This window comes from Hyperolius riggenbachi, chromosome 1, assembly GCF_040937935.1.
Source record: "Hyperolius riggenbachi isolate aHypRig1 chromosome 1, aHypRig1.pri, whole genome shotgun sequence".
Taxonomy (NCBI): domain Eukaryota; kingdom Metazoa; phylum Chordata; class Amphibia; order Anura; family Hyperoliidae; genus Hyperolius; species Hyperolius riggenbachi.
This window is the reverse complement of record NC_090646.1, coordinates 534,298,841-534,326,230: the sequence shown is the minus strand read 5'-3', so window position 1 is coordinate 534,326,230 and position 27,390 is coordinate 534,298,841. Positions and strand designations below refer to the sequence as shown.

General features: G+C 40.7%; 1 protein-coding gene across 1 annotated transcript in view; it reads left to right on the top strand.

The window, feature by feature from the left end:
- ADAMTS19 (ADAM metallopeptidase with thrombospondin type 1 motif 19) overlaps positions 1 to 27,390 on the top strand; it is a 245,618-nt gene that overhangs the window by 193,188 nt on the left and 25,040 nt on the right. Inside the window, exons 15-19 of the mRNA XM_068256553.1 lie at positions 3,693 to 3,813; positions 7,729 to 7,809; positions 14,887 to 15,044; positions 15,826 to 15,979; positions 19,917 to 20,052. Of these exons, the coding sequence (XP_068112654.1) occupies positions 3,693 to 3,813; positions 7,729 to 7,809; positions 14,887 to 15,044; positions 15,826 to 15,979; positions 19,917 to 20,052 (650 nt within the window). The remainder of the gene's footprint in view (positions 1 to 3,692; positions 3,814 to 7,728; positions 7,810 to 14,886; positions 15,045 to 15,825; positions 15,980 to 19,916; positions 20,053 to 27,390) is intronic.

Here is a 27,390-nt window from a genome sequence, read left to right as displayed (position 1 = left end):
GAGGAAGAGATCTCAGACATCCTCCATCACCTCCGCCAGACAACCTGTGACCTGGACCCTGGACCAACTAAACATATGCTGAAATGCCCTGACCTGTTTGGTCCAGCATTTCACAAAATAGTAAATTGTTCTCTGCAAGCAGGGAGGTTTCTTACCTTTTTAAAAGAAGGAATCATCAAGCCCCTTCTTAAAAAACCTTCCATGGATCCAGATGCAATGAGCAGCTACAGACCTGTCTCCAACCTCCCCTTCTTAGGTAAAGTTATTGAAAAGGCTGTCTATCTGCAACTTGAAATCAGGCTGTCAGTAAACAACATCCTGGACCCTCTACAATCTGGCTTTAAGAAACACCACAGCTGTGAAACAGCCCTCATGCAAGTCTGCAACGATCTGCTCATGGCAAGGGACAGAGGGGAATGCTCCATCCTAATCCTGTTGGATCTCTCAGCGGCTTTTGATACAGTTGACCATGAAATCCTGATTAACAGACTGCAGGAGTACTGTGGCATCAGTGGATCAGTCCTCCAGTGGTTCAGATCATTCCTGACTGACAGAACACAGAGAGTATCCCTAGGACCTATAATGTCCAAACCTGCACCTCTACAATGCAGAGTGCCACAAGGATCCATCCTATCCCCTCTGCTGTTTGCAATCTACATGTTGCCACTCGGTACACTTATCCAACGACATGGCCTAACGCACCACTGCTACGCCGATGACACACAGCTATACCTGTCCTTCAAACCTGGTGGAACAGACCCTACTCCAAAAATAAACTCTTGCTTAGCTGAGCTACAGGCATGGATGATTGATAACTGGTTGAAACGGAATGCTGACAAAACTGAGGTCCTCTTTGTCCAAAGCCAGTGCTCGCCATCAAAACAGCTCTATCCTAAAGCAACACCAATCAGGATTGGGAATTCAGACATAAACAGCTCCAACCTTGTGCACAGCCTTGTCGTACTAATTAATGGGGATTTGAGTTTCAGAAACCAAATTTCATCTGTAGTTAAATCTTCCTACTTTCATCTGAAGAACATTGCAAAGATTAAACATCTGATTCCCCCAGAGGATCTTCCAACCCTAGTTCACGCCTTCATCACATCACGGCTGGACTACTGCAATGCCCTTTATGCTGGCCTCCCCAAAAAGGACCTGCATCGCCTGCAATTAGTACAGAATGCTGCTGCCAGATTGCTAACAAACCAGCCTCGCCACTGTCACATTACACCGATCCTTCGCTCACTGCACTGGCTACCAGTAGAATGGAGAATACTCTTCAAGATTGGACTGCTGACATTCAAATCCCTGCACAATCTGGGCCCTGGATACATGAAGGACTTGCTGAAGCTGCACCACACCTCTCACAACCTCAGATCAGCAAGTTCTATAAACTTGGTCACTCCCAGAGTGCACCTCAAAAAATCTGGAGATAGAGCCTTCTGTCATGCTGCCCCTACTCCTTGGAACTCCCTGCCACACCCAGTAAAGACAGCACCATCCCTGGAGCTATTCAAATCCAGACTGAAAAGCCACCTGTTTAGCCTGGCATTTCCGGACTTATAAAATTCTTCCTCTGTACCACGATGGTCTGAGCCATGCTTATGCACTTTGAGTCCTATGGGAGAAAAGCGCTCTACAAATGTTATTTGTTGTTGTTGTTGTTGTACTTTATGCACTTCCACTTTAGCTATGATTAAGGACCACCAGGTCAGAAACATGTAAGCTGTGGAGTAGGCTGTGGGTGCTTTCTTTTTTATCCATTCGCACATGTCTGGCAATTAAGTATTTTGCATATTTTGACCCTAATGCGGATCCATTTTCCCTTTGTTGGATATCTGTGACTGAACTGGTGCATCAGGGACCAGTGACTTTGCAACTACAATGCAACAAGGTTTCCACTACTTACCAGATGATTTGAGTATGGAGGACATTTGGCTGGTGCAGTCACATAAAAAGGCTTTAGAAGATAATGAAAATAAACATCTTAACCATTTAAGGCACTTAAAAAAGACTGTTTTTAAAAGGTATAATGCTGCAGCTACTCTGTTGAAGCAGAGAGGAAATTTGGACTGTAATTCCACATTTTCAGGTAATAAATAACAGACAAAAAGTCCTTTAAACCTCAAACAGGTTATAGAAAAAGATACCTTCATAAATGCAGTACAAAAGATTTTAAGATAATGCATATATTGAGTTGTGGCTCTGCATATAAAAATGAGAATAAACTTGCCGAACCCTTACAATGAAAGCCAGCAAGGCGGACATTACTTCACTTTTTCCTTTTTTGTAGCCTAAACATAAAGTTGTTAAACATCTGCGTTCTTAAATGAGGTATTTGGTCATCAAGTTAAACACATTCTTCGGCAGAAGAAACATATATAAACAAAAATGATCACAGCTCTGATTTGCATGATCTAAATGAGGTGATGCGCGTGTTGTACATGCAAGCAAAAATTGTACCAGAGTTTTGTATTAGATAAAGAAAAAAATGCCAAGATATAAAGCAAACCACTCAAACATGTTGCATAATTGTATGTATGATTTATTTATATAGTAGCAACAATGCATGGCACTCTTTGTAATAGTCAAACAATCACATACTGTACATGCTGCTAGATGAGAAATACAATCAATTACAGACCTAGGAACATGTGAAGGATGCTGCCCAGATCTTCTCATCTTTATTCAACCATGACCTAGATTACGTCTCAGCATCAGCTTTCTTAAGTCCTTTATCCTGCTTGAAGTTAATCATGCAATTATTTTTACACATTCTCCAACACTTGCCATGTTTTATGTTGGGTGGGAGCAAGGCTTATTCCTCACTGCCAAGTTTTTACAGCATATACACATGACAGCTGTACATTTTGGAGTCTCCCAGTATCCAGAACTCTGAAAAAGTAAACATGAAACATTATTAACCATTAAAGAACACTAAAACATAGTGGGACCTATGCAGTTCCTAATAAGCGTTGGCAAGTTCTAAAACTAGGCAATGGTCCCATTGGTGGGGCCATGCCAATTTTTTTTATAATTTAAAACAATATAGTGCCCGCTTCAAAGCTTAAATTAACACCTTATCACCCACGCAGGCTGACGTAGCCAGGATGATTGAGTCAACCTGTGTAGGGCTCCGCCATACTAACCATACCAGCCCATATGGTACATGAGGGGGGGGGGCCTCGTAAGAGAGAGGTGACAAAGCCTCCCCCTCTCCTACAGAGCCAACATGGTCAAGAGCCTCTTCCCCACCTCCGATGCCCAAGAGGGGGTGGTGGTTGCATAAGTCCTAGGAGGTCTTATGTTGGAATCCCCAGATGGCAGGCTCCTTCCAGTTACACAATAGGTAAGTCTCCTAATTTTAAGTTCCCCTTGCATGCAATCCAATAGCCGTAATTAGGCTCTCCATCAAATATCTTTATGGTGCTTGATACTGTGGAATAGGCAATACCACCGTCAAATACAGCAATCCAATGTGTCAGCACACCAATAGTTGCATCAAACACGCTCCTTTGGCTCAATTAAGGAGCGTGTTTGATGGATCTATTGGTGTGCTGATACATTGGATTGCTTTATTAAATGCATTTACTGAATAGGCTTCAGCATGCAAATAATTATTTTCTACAATTTTTACCTATAATACCTACATTTTATTGCAGCTGATTGTATTTTTTCTTCTGTTTCAAAAGAAAGTTGGCTGTGATGGAGTACTGGGCTCCTTATCTAGAGAAGATCATTGTGGTGTTTGCAACGGCAATGGAAAATCATGCCGAGTTATTAAAGGAGACTTCAATCACACAAGAGGAGCAGGTAATGTAGTCTAATCATATTTAGTCCTATATACTGTAAGCTAGTTGTCACACCTAGCAGATTTTGGTGGTTCAGAGAATAACGAATGAACAAAATGTAAGGCTGGTTTCACATAGGGCCCATATGCAATTAGCTTGTTCCAGGGGCAAACCCAGGATTTTCAAAGGAGAATTCCTGAATGGTCTCTCTCAGTTATGCACAATATAATAACATAGTAGGACATTAGAGTATGACTATGGTGGGGATTAGATTGGGAGCTCCTCTGAAGACAGTTCTATATAAATTCCTAATAGCAGTTAAAATGAGACAATGTTGATTTTTTTTTAGGGTGGGAGGAGTGTGTGGGAGACAGATGGTGAGACAGAAACAGGAGCATGGGAGAAAGAGACAGAAGAGAGTGGGGGAATGGTAGAGAAGGAAAGTGAAAGGTTGGATGCCTGTCCACAGACACTGCACCAGCTCTTTTCTGAGGGGGATTCTGGGCAGCAGTAACACCCCCCCAACTTGCCTATGTTTTCTCCTGAGTTTTCTCCTAAGAGATAATTTTTCATCTTCTAATTTAAACTTTTCAGCACTTTGCAATTAACCTCCTGAGCGGTATGGACGAGCTCAGCTCGTCCATCACCGCCGGAGGCTGCCGCTCAGGCCCTGCTGGGCCGATTTTCTTCAAATAAAAAGCAGCACACGCAGCCGGCACTTTGCCAGCCGCGTGTGCTGCCTGATCGCCGCCGCTCTGCGGCAATCCGCCGCGAGCAGCGGCGAAAGAGGGTCCCCCCAGCCGCCTGAGCCCAGCGTAGCCGGAACAAAAAGTTCCGGCCAGCGCTAAGGGCTGGATCGGAGGCGGCTGACGTCAGGACGTCGGCTGACGTCCATGACGTCACTCCGCTCGTCGCTATGGCGACGATCTAAGCAAAACAAGGAAGGCCGCTCATTGCGGCCTTCCTTGTTTATTCTGGGCGCCGGAGGCGATCGGAAGAACGCCTCCGGAGTGCCCTCTAGTGGGCTTTCATGCAGCCAACTTTCAGTTGGCTGCATGAAATAGTTTTTTTTTAATTAAAAAAAAAACCCTCCCGCAGCCTCCCTGGCGATCTCAATAGAACGCCGGGGAGGTTAAAAAAGTACCAAATAGTAGGTTAAAAGGTTAAAAAAATAATTAAAATTAATATGAATTTAAGGGCATTTTATTGACAAGGGGCCATATGCAATTCACTTTTTCACCTGAGTTTTCTCCTAGGAGATAGTTTTTCATCTTCATTTTAAAATACCTTCCCAGCACTTTCCAACTAAAAAAGTAACACAAAGTAGGTGAAAGGGTAATATCAAAATTATTTTGAGCATGTTCTTGCTTTCTGGTGGCTTAAAAGGCATTTTATTGACAAGTTTAAAAATATCACCTAGGTGAAAAACTCAGGAGAAAAAGTCAATTGCATATGGGTCAAGGAATGGTGCGATTGCCCTGTGATAGGTAATATCGGGGCACTCGGGCACTGCACCATTCCCCTGTGTACAATACCATGTAGCAGAATGCGCCAACAAGGTAATACAGTATGCATTCCTCCACCCCCTCGACAGTGACGTTCTCCCTGCTGGACAGAAGGTAGGTCACTGTTTTCTATCCTCATGCCTGCTACACTTGTACCGCTCGGCAATGCATTGCTGAATATTTGCTGCCTCTGCATCCTCGGATCCACTTCTGCTGCATTGCATCGCACCGCGGGTAGTGTGGCAAGTCTCATAGAGACTAAAGGCCACTGCAGCGGGGCAGCATACCGCAAAGTGTTGCTCCATGTGTAAAAGTATCCTAAATATTACAGGGTTTAGCTAAGTAGAGAAAAAAATCAAGTGTAATAATCATAAAAGGTTTTCTGATCGCAGATTTGGATCTCCTTTAATTTTTTTTTCTGGTTTGACACATAAATGGTCAATGGTGGTGTAGCTTTTGGAGCACTTGGCACTCACAACCTACCTAATGTGGTGGAAATGTTCAATTCAATGACATATAGGTAGAGGTCAACTTTCAATGATGAACAACAACAGGCACAAGAAGCTTGCCTTCCTATAGATGCCCATTAATGATTGTAAAATCTTTCCAAATCTATGTGGTAGAAGGGTAAACTGAGTGAATATACTTTACATAGTCTCTCATATTACATAAAAGTGATATCAAGATTGCATTATTACTGAGCACCTTAAGAGAAATCATTTATTAAAGAACATTACATTTACATGTGACAGCTGCATACTTAAAGAGAAACTCCAACCTAGAATTGAACTTTATCCCAATCAGTAGCTGATACTCCCTTTTACATGAGAAAAATAATGCTTTTCACAAACAGACTATCAGGGGGCGCTGAATGACTGATTTTGTGCTGAAACCCCTCCCACAAGAAGCTCTGGGTACCACGGTACTCTGGGCAAACTGCCACAATGTAACAATGTTCACAGACAGGAATTAGCTGTTAACAGCTGTCTCTAACAGCCAAAACAGCTAGGAGCAGCTACATAACCTGTCCACAGTAAAAATGTCACCATGTAATAAATGTCAGAATGTAAATCGGGGAGAGGAAAGATTTTACAATGAGCAAACACTGACTAAATCATTTATACATAATTATGGTAAAAAATGAAGCACTTTTTTTACTACATTATTTTCACTGGAGTTCCTCTTTAAAAGCTGTCTTTTGGTTGTCTGTGCATGCTGTTTAACCTAGCAGTAATCATACTCAGTACACTGCATAAAGATTGGTCATAGCTAGCGCCAGGGGTGTAACTACAAATTGTGGGATCCCCAGAAAAAACTTTGATGGGCCCGTTATAGTTCGCTACCCTTTCTTTGTCTCTTCTTGGTTGCCCTCACAGCCTGGGGGCCCATCCTACAAGGGTCATAAAACAAGAATGGCTATCAGGATCTTCCCATCCATAACCGCCATAACTGCCTTTGACATGGGAGACCAGGGTTTGAATCCTAGCTAGGATCAGTACTTATTCAGTAAGGAGTTCAAGGCAAGACTCCCTAACACTGTAGGGTGGCCTCTTGAGTGCGTCCCGGTGGCTGCAGCTCTTGAGTCCAACAGGAGAAAAAGCGCTATACAAATGTTCGGATTATTATTACTAACATGCACAGCCACAAAAACACCTGATCTAGAGTATCAGAAAAAGGGAAGGTTAGTAGTTGGGTCACCCACACCTCTGGGCCTCCCTGCAGTTGCAAGGGCTGCTCCCCCTAGTTACGCCCCTGGCTTACCCATTGATTAATAAAGGTCGAAAAAAAATATAAGCATAATGGTGTTTTCTTTTTAATTCCTTTTTTATTCTTTTGGTACACATTTGTCTTGATATACCAATCTGAACTCAAAAAACAAAGACATCACCCCTTCTCCATTCAACTCACTATTTATATTTCACTCTTTCAGTATCAGGAATCTGAGGATATTTATGTGAAATTATGATGGTTGGAAATAAATATAGGTCACAATGACTTTGAGAACAATGTATAACACTAGACTGAATTCCTCATCCCAGACCTGGTTTCTTTTTACTACAGCATATATAAACTCGGCTTTAAGCTGCTTCGCATTAGCATACGGAATGAGCTTGGTCCAAACAGCATGCAGCGATGAAATGCGCAATACATTTAATACATTTTCCACTTTAAATAGAGGGTACAGTATTTACATGATTTCAACAAGATGTCGGATCTTGTTCAAAATGTCACTGTGTGAAGAAATGGAATTGTTTTATCCTTGTTTTAATGTTTATTTTATGGTTCTATTTTTATATGCTAATTAGAAACGTTCTTTTTGCCATAATTGTACACGTCATGATCTTAAATCTTTCCATTATGTAACAGACTTTCTGAGATTTCTCCATTATATTAAAGTTAGCTCATGCTGTTGCCTTTGTATGTTTATACAGGTTACGTGGAGGCCTTGGTCATACCGGCTGGAGCAAGAAGAATAAAGGTTGTAGAGGAGACACCAGCTCATAGTTATCTGGGTAAAATATATTAAAATTGTTTTAGAGGCAGGTGTGATGTAGTCTAGTGTTTTAAAGTAATCTAGGGTTCTAGTGGTGAAAATCAAGTAATCACTCATCCCAAAAAAATGTTGAACTATGTAATCTGGTATTGGAAGTTAGTTATTTCTCATCTTGATTATCAGTATTTTTTATCAGTTTATTTATACTGTAAGAGCACGTTTCCACTTGCGAACGGGAGCCAATGCGGCTACGAATCACTTCCCCTCCCATTGGTTTCACTTGGATTTTGCGTGTATTGGAAGAGAAGGCAGGCAGATGTGGCTCTTCCATTCCATTGTCTTGCATTAGTTTTAGAACAGCCATGGCATGATGCATCCATGTAGCTGCATCGCACTGCGAGTAATGGAAATGGGCCCTAACCACTACTTTTATTGGTTGCTGTGACTCTGAGAGACTCTGCTGCATCACCCTGCAATCATTTGCTAAATGGAAGTTACCTAAACCTCTTATGTATATGAAAGTATAACCAGATCATAACATGCACCAAAATATGTTCAATTAACCCTTCAAACTCTGTTGCCCTCAATCAGCATCTGCAGAGATTTGAAGCTCTCTTATTTCGACATTACAATGAAATCATTAATGTTAAATAGCTTAATTTCCAGTTATGGTAAGCATATGAAATGTAGAAAAAGTAGCAGATCTGTCAAAAAAAAAAACACCATCGTTGTCTTCCTGTGGTTTCTGTAGCAAAAACATTAGAGATTTGTTGGCCATCTTGGAAAAGGAGTTGGCTAGATTGCTTTTTTTCTAGCAATCTGCCTTTTGGTGCCCATACACGGTACGATAAAAAAGGTTAAATTTTCCTATTTATTCAACCAAAATGATTGAATCAAATTAAAGTCAATAAGAATCTTTTTTTTATCAAGAAAAATTAACAATTATACCTTTTTTCAATAAAAATCAGATCCGATATGTTGGAAAAATCTTTATATTTGATCTAACGGAATAATCCAACTAAATTATCTAATTAAAAAAATGAAAAAAAATTGTGCCATGTATTAAGTGGATAACTTCTAGTGAAATATCTAATGATGCCCATACATGGTACAATTTTTTCATTTTGTTTCGATTATATAATTTTGTTTGATTATTCTGTTAGATCAAATATAAAGATTTTTTTACATCATATCCATCAGATTTTCATAAAAAACAAACAAACAGGATAATTGTTTGTTTTTCTCGATTGAACAAAAAAGATTATTTTTAAATATCATTCGATTCAATCATTTTGGTCAAATAAATAGAAAAATATAATATTTTTATTGTACCTTGTATGGCCACCACTGCAGATCAAAAAGAAGTATAATCCTAGTATTCTTTTGTGAATTTCAAATTTAGCAAACAATATGTAAGTATGCTGGAAAGACCTTGGAGAAAAAAGAAGGGCGACAAAACAGATCTAGTGGTGTAAACGAAAGACAATTGAAAAAGAACCAATGATAGGAGACATGGGGCCTGACGCAGTAAACTCCGGTAAAGTTTCCATGCGCAAGGGGTACACAGCAATTTTACTATTAGTAGCATAGCAAGAAAAGTGGCTGTTAACCCATTAGTGTCATGTGCATTACCATGGTAACACGTGCATTGCCATGGTAATGCACATGGCGCTAATGGGTTAATGGTCATTGTTCCCCCTGCGCTAGTAATTGTAAGATTATGTCAGGCTGCATTACTGCATTAGGCCCATGCTCACAAAATGAATGAGGCATGATGGGAAACCACTTGTCTTTAACACATGGGTGCAAACCAGAAAATGTCAAATTGAGCCTCTTAAATTAGAAAAGGATCACACACATTACACACACACACACACACACACACACACACACACGCACACACACACACGCGCGCACACACACACATTAAAATTACCTTCCCACAAATTAGGCTTTCTTTGGGTGGTTCTTTTTGCTAAGAATTATTATATCTTATATGCACTGTAAGGGGAATAATAAGAAAAAAAATGAAAAAAAAATCATTATTTCAACCATTATAGGTTTAAAATAAAATGTGCTTTAATACATAAAACCCACATGTTTTATTTGCCCATTTTGAACTAAAGGTCTATTTTTTTAGTTTAGTGATTTTTAATACTATATCACATATTACAAGATTTTATTTGCAAAATTAACAGTAATATACCCTCATGACATACATATTAAAAAAGTCCCTAAGATAACTATTTATGGAAACTTTTTTTAAATGATGTACTGTATATACTCGCAAGAAAGCCGAATGTTTGACCCCCAAAAGGGGGGTCAAAAGTTAGGGGATCCGCTTGCTTGCGGGTCACCTGTGGTCCGCGCCAACCCCCCCCCCCCCCCCGCTCCCCCCCTACGGCCGCCGCTATCACCTGAGCTGGCGCCGCATCTTCTATTATTCCCCTCTCCACTCGTAAAGTAATTCACAGCAGCGCGCCCCACGGCGGCTGCTGTGATGATGAAGCAGGAAGCTGTAGAGAGAGAGCGGCTTCCTGTAGCTATGGGAACCACTCTCTCTCTACGGCTCCTGCCTCATCTTCACAGCAGCCGCCGTGGGGCGCACTGCTGTGAATTACTTTACGAGTGGAGAGGGGAATAATAGAAGATGCGGCGCCGGCTCAGGTGATAGCGGCGGCCGCGCGCAGGGGGGAGGGGGGGAGTTAGGTGTGGGCATTGTACTAGCTATACTGGGCACTATACTAGCTATACTGGGCACTATATGGGCACTATACTAGCTATACTGGGACACACTGGGGGGCATTTCCTACCCCCGGCTTATATGAGGGTCAATCATTTTTTCCTGGTTTTTCAGGTAAAAGTTTGGGGGGTCAGCTTATATTCGGGTCAGCTTGCTTGCGAGTATATACTGTAATTTTTTTTTTATTTCGGTAACTATGAGGCAGGGGTGAAGGAGTTAAAAAATAATAAATTAAATAATAATTTTTCTATGTAAAAGTGTATAATGGTGTATTTTGGTGTATTATTTTTACTTTTTGGAAACAAGATGGTGCTAAACTAACCATGTTCTATTAATAGAAACACGGAAGTGTCAGGTTTTTTTTGACTGAGAGCTTGCGTCTCGTTGCTGCAGGCTCTGATTCATCACAGGCACAGTGATCGGGGTTGGGAACAGCCGATTCTCATACCCCGATCACAGAAGGAGGGGATTGCGGTAAGTAAACAGTACGCATATCCATGCCTCTGATTTGCGAGTGAAGTATACCTGGGCATAGATATGTGTAGCAAGGATCCTAAAGTAGTTAATGTTGGATAAACATTTGATGAAATTGGCCTTGTGAACTTTTTAGAGCGTAAGTCTTATGCTTACCTACCTTTTCTCTACACTTTTGTAAATTTGGAGGCCACCTCGGCATTTATTGTTATGATATAAACAAACGTCTTTACTGTCACAGTCATTGACTCTGTCTCTAAAGTGTACTCTGTCCAGTAGGCAGAGAGATCAGTAAATGGACAATCATCACTTCCTTCATTATCCTCATTTATTTTGTATGTAATAACATGGGTAGTAAATATCAAAAACAATAAAATACAATGGCCTCGATTCATCAACACTTAGCAAATTTGTTAACAACAGTTTGGTAAAATACCGAATTTGTTAACTTCATTTCAGGATTCATCAAAGTTATCTACAGCTGTTAGCGAACATTCGGTAACGATTCGGTAACGATTCGCTAAAACGGAAGAAAGTCAATTCATGAAAATGAAAGTGGGCGTGGTTTAGCGTTACATTTAGGATTAGTTATCTCCTTCACTGCTCTGTCGTTATTCCTGTCAGATCATTGCTGACAGAGAAGATGGAGCCATTTTAAGTGGTTATGTATCAGCTTAGAGTGATTCAAAGGCGCAGAAGGGCAAGAATAAGGTCTGCAACCATATAAATTTGTAAGAGAATAGATTTATTTGCTATAACACGACATCTGCATTTCTCTTGAATCATCTTGTAAGAGAACACAGGCAGTGTCAGGGTTAACTAATTTGCTAGCTGCACTATAATTTTTTAGAAAAGGCTCCTATCAAATTGTGGGATTGTCCCAACCACTTTCAGAATCCTGGTCCAGGTGTAAAGCCCTATTCAGAATGTTGCTACGTAGTGCTCAAAGGACTGCCTTTTACCCACAATTCCATGGGAATCTTATGTCCTTGTGTTAAAGTACCACTGAAAAATGGAAATATCGACACGTTACCGAATGGTTACCGAATTGTTATCGAATTCACACCGAATGAGGAAAAACCTTGATAAATACAACTAGAAATCGCCAAACTTCGAATTCGGTAATTTAACAAACTGGAAAAAGTTATCTCAAAGAGAATGATGAATCGAGGCCAATATCCGGCACTGAAGAAGTCTTTGAAGGACCATCTGTAAATTAAATTTTATAGACGTTTATGTCTTTGGCCAACAAACCATTTGACCTTTAAAGGCAGATATTGGTGCGCAGGCTGGTTGTTCAATACAACATCAGTATGTATGGAAAGTACAGATGTTTATTAACCACTCCTGTGACTATAATCCCATTAAGGCTTTGTTATTGTTACTGTATTTGCAACTGGCTGAGAGCTGCACTTGCCCACAGGAAATCACAAGTGTTTCATATATCAAGCACTGCTATTATATTTCTAGACAAAGAGCTGTGTGTATTCATATTACCCCAGGGATCAGGCCTTCTAATGTCATTTTTTTGTTATTTGATTGTAGGGTGTATACAGTTCTTATTGACGTTAAATGTGCTACTCTGAAAACATTACATTGTGCAAGAAATTCCCCAAAAAACAAAATGACTTGCTTCAATGCACGGTGTTTTAATAAGCGTGCATTTGCCACTTTTTAAAATATATCTCCTGCAAAATAAGAAAGTGCATTACACAAATGTTCAAGTTTTCAACTAAGAATGAAAGCTGATTTGACATAATCCAAAACAGCTCTATTTATTTGGAGAGAAGGGATTCTGTACAATTAAAGTGTAACTGCCATCTTGTTACATAGTGTGCTGTTTATGCCATTGAGCGACAAACCTTTAGGCTATTTTCATACTTGGTGTGATCATCTTGCGGCCGGAGATCCTGGGGCAGGACAATCGTGCTGCACCATGCCCCCTTTCAGATTACCCTGCAGCAGAGCCACCCCCCTCTCAGTGTCATACTCGCTGCTGGTTTACCATGGCTCTGAGCATGTGGCTGCACCTCTACTGCCACCGCCCGTGTACACTAACCGCATTGCCATGCAACGCCATAGACTTGCATTGCTGCATAATCCTGGGGTAGTGTAAATAGTCTCATTAAGACTACTGGCCATTGTGACGGGTGAGCGTCGGGGAAGTGCACCGCAACCCAGATTGACACGGTAAGCATGAAAGGGTCAGAAAACTTATGGTAGTTTTCCACTTCGGTTGGCATCCAGCTTTGATTTTAGAGACATAGGGCCATGTGTAATTCACTTTTTCACCTAAGTTTCTTTTTCTACATAATATTTTCACATCCTTTCGATAAAATGTCTTTTAAGTCACCAATAAGCAAGAGAATAGAATAATTTTGACAGAACTTTTTAACTACTTCTCAGTACTTTTTCAATTGCAGAGTGCTAAAATTTTATTTTAACTAGATACCACTCCGTGGGCGTTATATCTATGACCTGCAGGACGTCATCTGAAATCCCAGGGATGTATCGCCGCTGTGCGCACTCCCGTCGGCTCCCTCGCACCATTCTTTTCAAAATCTGTTAGTGTACAGATCAGTGAATGGCAAAACAGTTCCCATTCACTAATCTAAGTCTCCTATATTAATGAAAAATGGCTGTTAGCATGTTATGTTATGCGGTCAAAAGTAAATGATCAAAATAAAGTGTAAGGGACACCTAGTGGCCAAAAAGTAAAATGATATCTAAAACATTCCCAATAAAGAAAATTACATATAATAAACATTAACACTTTACCCCCCCCCCCCCTTTCATAGTTACCATAATAAAAACATTAATTTAAAAATGTAACATTTAAAAAAAATACATAAATAGTTAATTTAGGGGCTTAAAATCCCACCAAAAATTACGTAGTTGACGCAGAGTCGTGTTTTAATCTCTAAAGGGCAGAAGTCACAGTACATTCCTAAATTTGTGGAATTAAGTGCTTTAAAAGGTCCGGAGTGCATACACATCAATAAGGTAGTGTAAGGGTTAGGCTCAGTTCACACTGACAGACGAAACACAGAGCTAAATACACCACAAACAACCGCAAAGAGCTTTAGTGATAAAGGCAGGTGAGCCAGTCATTGTTTTTGCTAGTTGACACCCTAAAGGCATACATTTTAGGCTTCTCGGTGACAGTGTTTGTGTAGTGGTGTGTAGTGTAGCAGCAAGAATCTGCACTGAGGACACAGAACACAGACCTATCTAATGCTCAACCTGTCAGCAGCACGCTTTCCCTGATCTGCCTAGCACAGAAGCCAAACACAGACTGCAAAATGGCTGTTGTGCTGGCTTTCTGATAGGTGGGGGAAGGAGCGATCCAGGTGGGAGGGATAGCTGATTGGCTGCCATCTGGGGTCAGGGGTCAAAGTTTGGCTCCATTATAATGTATAGGGGGCGAATCAAACTCCTCATGTGTTCACCTGACAGGGCAAATAAGAACACCCCTTGTTCACCGCGAACTGTTCACTGGACGAACAGTTTGGGCCATCTCTAGTAGTAAGCATTGCGTAAAAAGCGCAACCAATACATGCGTATTTCTAGTGTATTGTGCATTACACTACTTGCGCACTGCATGCTATGTAACTGGCAAAAGTTCTGGTAAAATTGCCTTGCGCTACCTGCAATGGCAATTATATATATATATATATATATATATATATATATATATATATATATATATATAAATAATCATGTTAATATTGTATACAGATATTTAATATACAATAAAGAAGACTCAAATAATGTAATCATTATAACAGTGTATTTACTTTTTAGTCCAGATTCTTAGAGTGAATAAACCTTAACAAAAGAATAGATCAAAATGTTAATATCAGGCGTACTTTTGTACAGCTTTGAGGGATACTGGCAAACAGTCCATTAATGATGACTGGAAGATTGAGGAGCCTGGAACGTTCCACATGGCTGGGACAGCAGTGAACTACATAAGAAGAGGACTCTGGGAGAAGATTTCTGCAAAAGGTCCTACGACTTCTCCTCTTCATTTACTTGTAAGTAAAAACTGGGTGGGTTGTTAAACATGAAAGGATGAACACTGAAATATGTTTTTAACCTCACCTGTGAACCCAGAGTCCCCCCTTAATGACTATAGAATTTGTGTTGCAATGTATGGATACCACGGTCCATTCCAGTGAAAATATTTTACCCCTAGCACAAATGAAGAGTAACACCTGCAAAGAATTGAACTCACATGTTCACATCCATTCTCATGTACACAATATGTTTCTGTAGGCAGAGGAGCTTAAACTGAATTGTGTCCAGGAAAGGAGACTGAGGCAAAAATGGAAAGCATTCACACGCATTGCTTCTCGCACAGACAGCCTCCGCCGTCCAAGTTTCATTTAGACTGCAGAAATATGTAGCACATATGGAAAGATTCTGTTGACAGCAGTAATGAAGGCATAGTTCTAAATATCATGTGCTTGAGCACTGATGTTTTGAAATCCTTCTCTTTTAAGTCCACCTGTTAACTTGCAACTTTTTAGAGGAGTGTTATAAAGCTACCACCATTTTCCTAGAAATGACAGGTTTTTTTTATGCCAAATTACACTCCGAGTTTATAAAAATATCCGCTTCCTAATAAAAGGCACTCCAATGCACACAGTAGTCTCAAAGTCTTTCCTGAATGGCAAAAAAAACCCTGACATCTGCAAGTGCCAGCATATTTTCCAATCATCAAGACACTGCAGTGTGCAACATGTGCCAATGTTCCATTTCTCTGCCTGATCTCAGTCCTCATTTCCATGTGGGCTCTTTCTGTGTGTTTTTCAGGTGCTGCTATTTCATGACCAGAGTTATGGCCTCCATTATGAATACACAATACCACTGGACCCTCTACCGGAAAACCGGAGTGCGAAGGGGAATGAGCCTTTATTTATGTGGACTCACTCAGGGTGGGAGGACTGTAATACTGTTTGTGGAGGAGGTAATAATCATTTTACCATTAATATTGACCAAGATTCAAAAGATCCTAATTGCAATAGATCCTTTGGGATAGGTTCAACAGAAGGGATGAGAGGTGCCTTGTGCATCGGGTAAAGTAAAGCATATAACATCACATACAGTAAAACATACAGTCAATGAAAAGTATGCTTCTCTGCAACAGTAAACGTGCTCGTTTTCAGTACTGCAAGCTGCTTTATGTCATGCCAAAGTATTTAACTGCAACACACTCATGGCCAAGGAGATACAAATAATTTTGACTTGTATGCAGTTTGAACTAAAACTGACAGGCAGCTATTTTGATTGGTCTAATTTCAAGCTGCCTACAGTTTACCATATTTTTCGGACCATAAGATGCATCTTTTCTTCCACAAAAGTGGAGAGAAAAAGTCAGTGTGTCTTATGGTCCGAATACTACAATTCGGACTGGCGCCAATATAACGTACATGCTGCAGCCTGTCCCCTCTCTCGTGCAGGCTGAATTATATCCACTCTGGGTGCACCATTGCTAGTTTCCGGGGGTTATCGGACTTTAAAATCCACGGAGCCCAATTGCAGTCACATTCGATTTGATGGATTAGATCCTGGGCAGCATTTGTTACACTAGGATTGTGGGTGGCAGCTGGAACGTCCCTCCTGTAGGCTAAATTAGATCCAAGCGCTGCGGCTCGGTTCGTTCATTGAAGCCGTTGGTCCCACAGGCGGGACCACGGCTTGTTTATTGCGGCCAATCACAGCACTCCCTGAGTAGCAAAGGGAGTGCTGATTGGCTGCAATAACAAGCTATCGTCCCGCCCACGGGACCATCAGCTCCAATGAACAAATGGAGCAGCAGCGGGTGAATGTCTGAATCACAGGTCCTTTAAGGCACTACTGTTAGAAGATAATCTCGATATGGGAATAGTTTCCAGGACATTGGGGATTGGTCGCCATAGGTGTCTCTGCTATGTGATTGGTTAATTTACATGTCTGTGTACTATAAAGGGCTAAAAGTGTGTTGAACATGTTAGACACTGACATAGGTCTTCACTTTACTTGCTATGAGATTGGGTCTAAAGGGCTGTCTGACCTGCAGACCTGGGCATTTTATCTACTTAACCATAGGAGTGCTATCCACTTGAAATTTCATTTGATGTACAAAACATCAGCAGGATGCAACGCAACTATTGTTTGATATTGTTTAAAAGAAATTAAATATGGCAGCCTCCATATCCCTCTATCTTCAGGTGTCCTTTAAGATATATGATTGTTGCACCTAATTGGAAATTCAGTCATGCACATGTGTGACCTACTAGTTACATAAAAATGAAAGTTAAACTTAAAATCTATTCTGATGCAGCAAAACAGACAAATGCCTCAATTCACTAAGCTTATCGCCTGTCTTTAATAACGTTTCTAGAGTTATCACCATGGTGATAAGGCATGTAGTATTCAGGAAACATTTTACCTCAGGCAAATGTAAAGTTAACTCTTTTGTCTTTAAGTTAACGCTTCAATCCTTAAAATAACTCCAGAATTCTAAAGTTAAAGTATCACGCTTATACGTGACGAGGTAATATACAGAATATACAACATAATCAGAACAGGCAAGAGCCGTGCACGAGTCAGATGTATTGAGGTACAGAGAAGTAAGGCAATGCCGTAGTTAATAAACAAGCAGGGTCATACACATAGGTCAGATGTTAGTCGTATTGAGAGGATGAGGCAATAACGTAGTCAGGGACAGGCCGAGTCGAACACTTGTATCAGATGGCAGTAGTACAAAAGGACTAGACAAAAGCAAGGTCAAGAGGCAGGCAAGAGGTTCGGTACACAGATAAATATACAATAGATGTTACTTCAAATATATTATGATAATATTACGAATATATTACACAATATATATAACTACAAAATAATAGCACTGACTGACTGGAGTACATATATATTATGCTGCGCACAATGTATTAATGTATCTCCCAGAATCTAACTAGCTAGGCCAAGAACCAGCGAACTGATTAGTATCAAGGCCAGTGAGTGACTGAGTGCTCTGGCCTTATATACACCTTGATCTCTTTCAGAAACCACTCCCAAAATTGAGCGCACTTCCCACATGGTGATGTTACCTAGTGACATCACCGTGGACATCACCTAGATCCGCCTCCTTAGCCTCTAAGGCTTGTCGGAACTCACTGCCGCAGGGAAGCCGGGGACGCTGTCAGAGAATGCCGGCGCAGAATCCCCACTGCTTGCCCGGACCACGTCGGAGACGCCGCGGGACCTGCCGCTGGAAGGTAAGGATGTTACATAAAGACAGGCTGTTAATTAACTGTGTGTGAAAATAACTACAGAGGAGGTAACTTAACTACAGAGGAGGTAACTTAACTACAGAGGAGGTAACTTAAGGAATGAAGAGATAAGATAACTCTCTCACTGTGTGCTGGTAAGTTTTCTCTTGCCTTATTATCTCCAGCATGATCTTAGTGAATTGAAGCCAAAATCAGGATCAGGTAATACTGCTCTAACATTTCTAACCTTTTAGATATACATTGTAGCTAGAAGATCAACATTACAAACCGAAAGATGTAGCCACAGGGTAAAACAATCCTTATCAACTAATCAAATCATTGCACTTAAATGATATGATGACATCTGCAGTAATTATTGCTGGGGATGATAATACAAGACATTTCATATTATTTATATTCAGATATTGGTTTTTGGCTTTACTACTTTCTTTGGGAGGACATAATGGCCCACATGCAATTATCTTTTTCTCCTGAGTTTTCCTCTAGGTGATATGTTCACAACCAACAAGCAAGACAATACTATACTAAAAATAATCTTGATAGTACTTTTCACCTACTTTTGTTGCTTTTTTAAGTCCAGAGTACTAAAAAGTTATTTAAATGAGAAGATTAAAAATTGTCTCCTAGGAGAAAACTCGGGAGAAAAAGTTACTTGTATATGGGTCAATACCTCTTTCCCTTTTTCTGTAAGGCACCCCATGCTCTTGCTCTGCTCAGGGCAGGCTCTAGACCTCTTTCTGCCTGAGGAAAACATTGTGAGGATGCATCCCCCCCCAGACATGTTTTCCCCAAAGCAAGAGCAAAGACCTTGTGGTTTCAGTGTTTGTGTTATAAAGTGGGATACAAATCCCTTACCTGTGCTTATTGGTTATCACTGGCATGCCCGTTTCTAGGGCCGTGCGGGGCGTGCCGCCACCCTGGACGCTGTTGGGAGGGGGGCACTGTATTGGAGGGGGGAGCCGGAGCCACGGGGAGGGCAGCCCGACCTCTCCCTCCCTCTCCCGGGCCGCCCTCCTGCTCCCCCCTCAGATGCAGAGCGAGCAGGCAGGAAGCGCTGTATACAACATACCTCCCAGCATTCCAATCGCGCTCTCTCGCCGCCGGTCTCTTCCTCTCTGCTTACACGCTTATACATACACACGCTGCTTCCGGCGAAACAGGAAGCAGCGTGTGTATCAGGGGAAGGGTAGGTTTGTTTGGAATATATTTACACATTTGCAAAAAAAGCGCTGAAATGCCTTTAAGATGTAAATTAGACCCTGGCCCCATATATTACATATTTAAAGTATACAAGAGGCAGATTAAAATAAAAAAGTTAGCTACTTACCTCCTCCTGGCGACCAACATTGCTGTGCGCCGACCACCAAATGTTAACTGACGAGCTTGTTGGATATGTTCTCGTGGCTAAGCTCCCCACCGTGTATGAATACAGCTGTCCTGCACCTACACTCGTGAACGAAGAATTTGTACTTTTTTGATCAACAGTTTGTCTTTATAAGTTGTTATGCTGCTTGCAAATCTATTGGAGCAGAAGTGAAATTTTAACTGTAATTTCAATTTAAAGGTTGTGATCAGTTATTCTGTATTATGCAAACATTCTGCATTTTCTCATGTATATGTTTTCTATGATAGGTGAAAGAAAAACAACCGTCTCTTGCACAAAAATTATGAATAAAAACATAACTTTTGTGGATAAATCCTACTGTAAAGAGTTGACGAAGCCAGAAGCACAAATTAGAAAGTGCAATGAGCAACCTTGTCAAACAAGGTAAATACAACGTATCTCTTATATTGTATGTAATCTTGCTTCCTTTTTTCTTTAAAGCGATTTTGCACCTTAAAAGATCACTTTTGCGAAAAACTTTAAAATGTAAAATGCTTGTGTATGCATTTGTTCCAGAATAAAATGCACTATAAACTACTTTTTCCATATGTTGATGTCACTTACAGTAGATAGTAAAAATCTGACAGATCTTAAAGGTTTGGGGCTAATCCATCTTCTCATGAGGGATTCTCAGGGATTTCTATATTTTCAAAAGCACTCATTGAAGGCCAATTGCTCAGTCCAAATACCAAAAGTTGCAAGCAATCAGGGAGGTTGGCTGGCATCCTTAGTTAGATCCTTTCCATAGAGTCCTTTTCCAAAGAATAAAAGAAATACTGAGAATCCCCCGTTAGAAGGACTAGTCCAAAACCTGTCAGATCTATAAGATTTTTACTGCTTACTGTAAAATGTGCCACAGAAGAAAATACATTTGTAGTTCAATTTCCTCTAGAAGAAATGAACTTCTTATAAATATGTTCTTTAAATGTAACAATTTTCTCACTATAGGCATCCTTTAAATGGATAAATCACTATGCTACAAGCAACCCCACCCCCCATAATTTATCTATAAAACATAATTTACATTAGTTCTCCTGCTACCCACTAGTAATATACAACTGTAGCCAGGCACATTTGTACACAAGCAGCACTTTTGGGAGCACTATGAGAGGAGTATTTATCCAGCACTTGGAGGAGAGGAAGATTGACATCATACTGTACTTCCCCATTTGGATTTAGCCGCCAGCAGTGCTGTCCATGCACAGAAGCCTAAGTGCAGTATGTCACTATAAATTGCTGAAGGACACAGGGAGCGAACACTGTAATTACAGCGCAGGAGATTTGGGAGCAGCTGGCGCCACCATAGACTGTAATAGGAATTACAGCTATGGCAGCGCTCAGTGAGTAATTTCGGCACAGTCAGAACACTGAGCTGAAAGTACTTTTAAAACACTGTAATTTGGCCTCCAGAAATAGCTGGAAGCTGAATTACATAATTCCCCACTATCCAGGTGGACCTGGAGGGGGAATAGTATTTACCGCCGCCGGGAACTTGTGCAGCAGCGGGATGAGCCATATACCGGCTGTATCCTGTGCCCAAGTCTCCCAGCGGCTAATTCATATGTATGCCACTGGGAGTGCCAATGTGTACTTACTGTGTTATTATGAGGATAGATTCTGTATGGTCTGGTTCCCCACTATTTGAAAAATGTAGACTTTAGATGCAGTTTTGATGTTTTACACACAGAATACATTGAAAACAACAGCTTGTTTTAGGTGGAGGAGAAAGCATAAGTAATGCACAGAAGAGTGCAGAAACTGATAAACTTGCAATCGTTTTGTCTTTTCATTATTAACAATAATACAATGTGAGATGTTTGAATGTTAAATACAATCTGAGGATTGCAAGTTTAAAGGATGCCTAAGCAATAAAAATACGAGGAAAATACAAAGGTTACCTTTTCCTGTGGGTTTTATCTACAGTAGTTTTTTTCTTCTTATTCCCTTTACCATGCATACAAAATAAAATAATTTTTAACAAAAAGTATCACACAAAGAAAGATAGTTTGTGGTGCAAAAAACTAAATATAGATCATTTAGGTGAGATAAGTAGCAATAAAGTTACTGCTGAATTAAAGGAAGGAGCACAAAATGTGAACATTGATCTGGTTTTTAAAGGGAACGTAAACTAAGAAGGATATGGACTTTTCCTTTTAAAACAATACCAGTTGCCTGATTCTCCTGCTGATCCTGTGTCTCTAATCCTTTTAGCCACAACCCCTGAACAAGCATGCAGATCAGTTGCTCTGACTGAAGTCAGACTGGATTAGCTGCATGCTTGTTTCAGGTGTGTGATTCAGCCACTACTGCAGCCAAAGAGATCAGCAGGACTGCCAAGCAACTGGTATTGGTACAGTTAAGGTTCCCTTGAAGAGAAAATAACCTGTGGTAGGGAAGGGGATAATATAGATTCTCAAAGGGAACATGGTCTTGTTTCCACTTACCCATTGTTGTGCGCAATACAGAATTGTGTTAAGTGTGCAGTATACAAGGATATCAGAAGTGCATAGATGTCATGTTCCTACTTTTGCTTTGTAACACTTTGCTGCATGCATTTTGGTCCGCAGCGCAGTGGTCTCCTATTCACTGTCACTGCGCACTGTCAGCACTACAATGAAAAGCCACAGGGTGAAGCGGCCAAAAATGTCTCTCCTGGTTTATATATAGGGATGGCTCTGCTTAGGAGAACTCATGAAGAAGCATGTGATCAGTTTGATCAGCTGATAGATTTGTAAGGTTCTGATTTGCTGGTCCTGATCATGTGTTAAACCAGGAAGTCATCACAGCAAATCAGCACCTTACAAATGTATCAGCTGACCAAACTGATCACATGCTTCTCTATGATGTCTTCTAAACAGGGCCCTCCCTAGTTTACATTCAAGTCAAGCAATAAGATAAAATTATATAAGAATAAAGAATATATGAATACATGCCAGTGGTGCATTTTAACATATATGGTATACATGCGCTCTTAGAACTTTATTTTTTAAAACTATACTGACTCGGAAATGTCGTTTATCCAAAGCGCCAGGATTTTGGGTAAAGGCCTCACTGTTGTTGGTATTCAGCAAGTGGACTTATGTACTGAGCATATCTTTTTTAGAGAAAATATGAGGATGAAGGAAGCTGTGCTTTTTTGTATAGGATTTGTCATGCACTGCTGGATGTCCTAAAAGCCTCACTAATAGAAAACCAGACCATTTTTCATTGTCAGTCACCTTTGTAAGTGTCTTTAGTGTAGGCTTAAGTAACAGCGTGAGTTAAATACACAAATTCTAGGTTGGGATTTGGGAATATTCACTTGCGGCTACAAATGTGTTATCCAGCTGCAACAATCAAGAAAGGATAAATGGCCACAGGGATCAGAGAGTGAGAAAAGATGATGTGGGGAGCAGGTGTCCATACTGCTTCCATTGTAAACACAGGAGGCACCTCCCTCCAGATGTTGTGATCGAGAATACTAGATAGACATAAGGGATGTTCTCAGGATCTAACTTAGCTGCATTTGGCAGAAACTTGATTCTAGTTTTATATGTCAGAAACTACTATATTCAAAGGCCAAGTATACATTGGTGTGTCCTTCACAAGAGCTTAGGCCCTAATTCCAGACATTCAGATTTTAAATATTTGCTTAACTACTTGAAGACCGAGGTGATTGAAATCTTCGCCCTGTTTTGGTGTTTACCTAGCTGGCAGGGCGTAGATTTCAATCACCGCCGCAGCGCGCATCCCCTGGTTTAGTCGCTCCCCGCCGATCTCACCGCTGTATCCCCGCTGCTTCCCGTCGCAGTTCACTTGTTTTGCCTGTCTCTATGACGGCAGAGCCCTGTGAGCCGGTCAGGAGCCGATTTCATTGGCTCCTGGCCGTGTCTATCAATGTAAGTAACGCCCATTGTCTTACATTGATAGACAAGGTCAGGAGCCAATGAAAGTGGCTCCTGACCAGCTCACATGACTCTGCCATCATAGAGACAGCTGAGTGGATGTCAGGAGGATCCTGGCGTGCGGCGGTGACGGTGGTTGCGGTGGGTATCTGCGGCGATTCGTCAGGATTCCCATCGTTATTGTACCAGTGGTCTCTGGTCCTTAAAGAGAACCTGTACTGAGTAAAAATATTTAAATAAACACATGAGGTAACTTCAAATGAACATTACATAGTTACCTTGCCATCAATTTCTCTCAGAAGCTCACCATTTTCTTCTGACAATAATCCCTTCTAGTTCTGATAATATATTGTCAGATCTGAAATAAATCAGTTGCTGTCAGTAAAATATCAGTTGCTGTCAGTTATAGCTGAGAGGAAAACTGATGTACCAGGTAATGTCAATGTTTCCCTATGGCTCAAGTGGGCGATGTTACAGTTTAACTGTGTGCTGACCAGAAAGCTGTTATGGGTAATGGCCATTTTCAAAATGGAGGACGGAAAATTCCCTTGATCACAGTGAACAAACAGGACGCGGGACAGGAGAAAGAAACTGAGGAGTAGACTACATGGAAGGTAAGTATGACTTGTGTATGCTTATTTTGACTTTTAATTTTCGGTTCAGGTTTTCTTTAAGGGGGCAGAAACTGCTGATACTAACTGTAAGTGGTTGAAGGAAACATCAGGCATACTTCAAAAAATCATATCTACTTACCTGGGGCTTCCTCTAGCCCCTGGAGGCCTATGCGTCATTTGCTGCAGCTCTACTCCAAGCCGGTCTACAGGGGTCCCCTCCGTAGCAGCTACTAGGTTGGCGGTCACTGCGTATGCATGAGCACACGACCGTGCCACTCGCAATCCTGCTCAGGGGTTGGGAGCATTCTGGACAGGTGCAGAAACACTGCACCTACACTAAATGCTCTGAGCCACGATCGCTAGTGGTACAGCTGCATGTGCAGTGGCCGCCAACCTAGCCAAGTTGGTAGCTGCTACGGATTGGGACCCGTGGCTACAGCAGGGGATGCATAAGCTTCCAGGGGCTGGAGGAAGCCCGAGGTAAGTAGATCTGATATTTTTAAATTTGCCTGATATTTTCTTTAAAGAGAACCTGTTTGTTAAAAAATAATGATCAAAGGAAACATACCGTAATTGTTTAAAAATATTCATTGATATGCTTTACAAATGCCAAAAGACGCTCATGGATCCAAAAAAGGTGGATTTTTTTCTTATAATGCAAACCTTTAAACTAATTGCCAAACTCCATTGCTGCATTTTAAAAGTCGAATTGGAAAATGGTAACTGGTATTTGTAACTGGTAAAAGTCGAATTGGTAACTGGTTTCCTAGCAAAAGTTATTATTAGTGATATTAAAACAATTTATACATGCAGACTTGAAACATGGGTCATGTTTCACAGTGATTATTTGGGTGCATTTATTTTGGGGTAAGATTTATAAGCCTGATGGATAAGGACAGTTAATATGACAGTGGTTTTAATATCAGGGAAAGTGAAGGTGAGTTGGATATAGGTTGCCCTATAGGCATTGAATTAACATGGGGTAAATAAATTAGTGTTAAGTATATCATTAGGTCAGAGGTAAATGTTAGGTAAAAAATGTTTTACTGCATTACCATGGCAACAATAATTTGACACCAGAATGTTATGCAGTACATAGGTGACAACATTCACCATACCGTAGCATGAAAGTTACATAGTCAGTTTGGTTGAAAAAAAATCTATCCATCAAGTTCAGCAAGAAATGATGCTACAGCACTAGCTTGCACCTCACATATCCAGGTTGATCCAGAGGATAACCTTAAAGAGGAACTGTCACGAAAATCTTAAAATTTAAAACACGGGCAAATAAGAAGTACATTTCTCTTAGAGTAAAATGAGCCATAAATTACTTTTCTCCTATGTTGCTGTCACTTACAGTAGGTAGTAGAAATCTGACATAAACCGACAGGTTTTGGGTTAGTCCATCTCTTCATGGGGTATTCTCAATTTGGCCATTATTCTTAATAAAGTGATTCTCTGAAAAAGAGCTATACAAAGATGCTGGCCAGCCTTCCTGCTCACTGTACACTTTTTTGGCAGTTGGATGGAGCAACTGCCATTCACTAAGAGCTTTTAAAAATAAAGAAAACCCTGAGAACCCCCCCCCCCCCATGAGAAGAAGGGCTAGTCTAAAGTCTGTCTGTAATGTCAGATTTCTACTACTGTACTTACTGTAAGTGACAGCAACATAGCAGGAAAGTAATTTATGGCTCATTTTGCTCTAGAAGAAACACACTTCTTATTTGTATATGTTTACGTGTATTTTAAATTTTAAGATTTTCACGACCGAGGTCCTTTAACCACTTGAGGACCCTGGGCTTTAACCCCCTTAAGGACCAGGCACTTTTTTTTCCATTCAGACCACTGCAGCTTTCACGGTTTATTGCTCGCTCATACAACATACCACCTAAATGAATTTTGGCTCCTTTTCTTGTCACTAATAAAGCTTTCCTTTGGTGCTATTTGATTGCTGCTGCGATTTTTACTTTTTATTAAATTCATCAAAAAAGACATGAATTTTGGCAAAAAAATGATTTTTTTAACTTTCTGTGCTGACATTTTTCAAATAAAGTAAAATTTCTGTATACATGCAGCGCGAAAAATGTGGACAAATATGTTTTTGATAAAAAAAACTCATTCAGCCTATATTTATTGGTTTTTACAAACTTTGGTGCAAAAAGTTAATTTTCCCATTTTCAAGCATCTATGACTTTATTGACCCCCTGTCATGTTTCATGAGGGGCTAGAATTCCAGGATAGTATAAATACCCCCCAAATGACCCCATTTTGGAAAGAAGACATCCCAAAGTATTCACTGAGAGGCATAGTGAGTTCATAGAAGATATTATTTTTTGTCACAAGTAAGCGGAAAATGACACTTTGTGACAAAAAAAAAAAAGTTTCCATTTCTTCTAACTTGCGACAAAAAAAATGAAATCTGCCGTTTACAGAGAGATTTCTCCCACCCAGGTGGGAGAAATATCTCTGTAAATGACAATCTTTTGATTTTTTTTACACACAATTGTCCATTTACAGAGATATTTCTCCCACCCAGCATGGGTATGTGTAAAAATACACCCCAAAACACATTGTACTACTTCTCCTGAGTACGGCGATACCACATGTGTGGCACTTTTTTGCACCCAAAGGCCTCGTTCACATCTGCTGCGCTGAAAAACGTGTTAAAGCGCAGGGTAAAAAACGCATGTGCTTGTGCGCGCTTTAGTCCGCGTTTCTATGCGTTGCGCTGCGCTTCTTCAAAGCACGTTTTGCTTACTGTAGCAGCAGCAGTTGTCAATAAAACTTTGTTTTTGTATGTAAATGTATTTTTTTCTCCAATTAGGGGTAAAAAACGCATGCGCTTCTATGCGCTTGTACGCGCTTCTATGCGCTAAAAAAGCGGACCCATTCACTTGCATTGCTGTGCGCTTTCCAGCTCAGCGCACAGAAATGCATGCAACACTACGTTTCTGTAACGCTGCTCAGCGCAGCGCATAGATGTGAACCAGCTACATTTAGTTACATGGAAAAATGAATACCTTGCTGATCGCACAGGGCAGTGCGCTGTGGAAAGCGCACAGAAACGGCCCTGATGTGAACGAGGCCAAACTGCGCTAAGGGGCCCAAAGTCCAATGAGTACCTTTAGGATTTCACAGGTCATTTTTGTTTCAAGACTACTCCTCACGGTTTAGGGCCCCTAAAATGCCAGGGCAGTATAGGAACCCCACTAATGACCCCATTT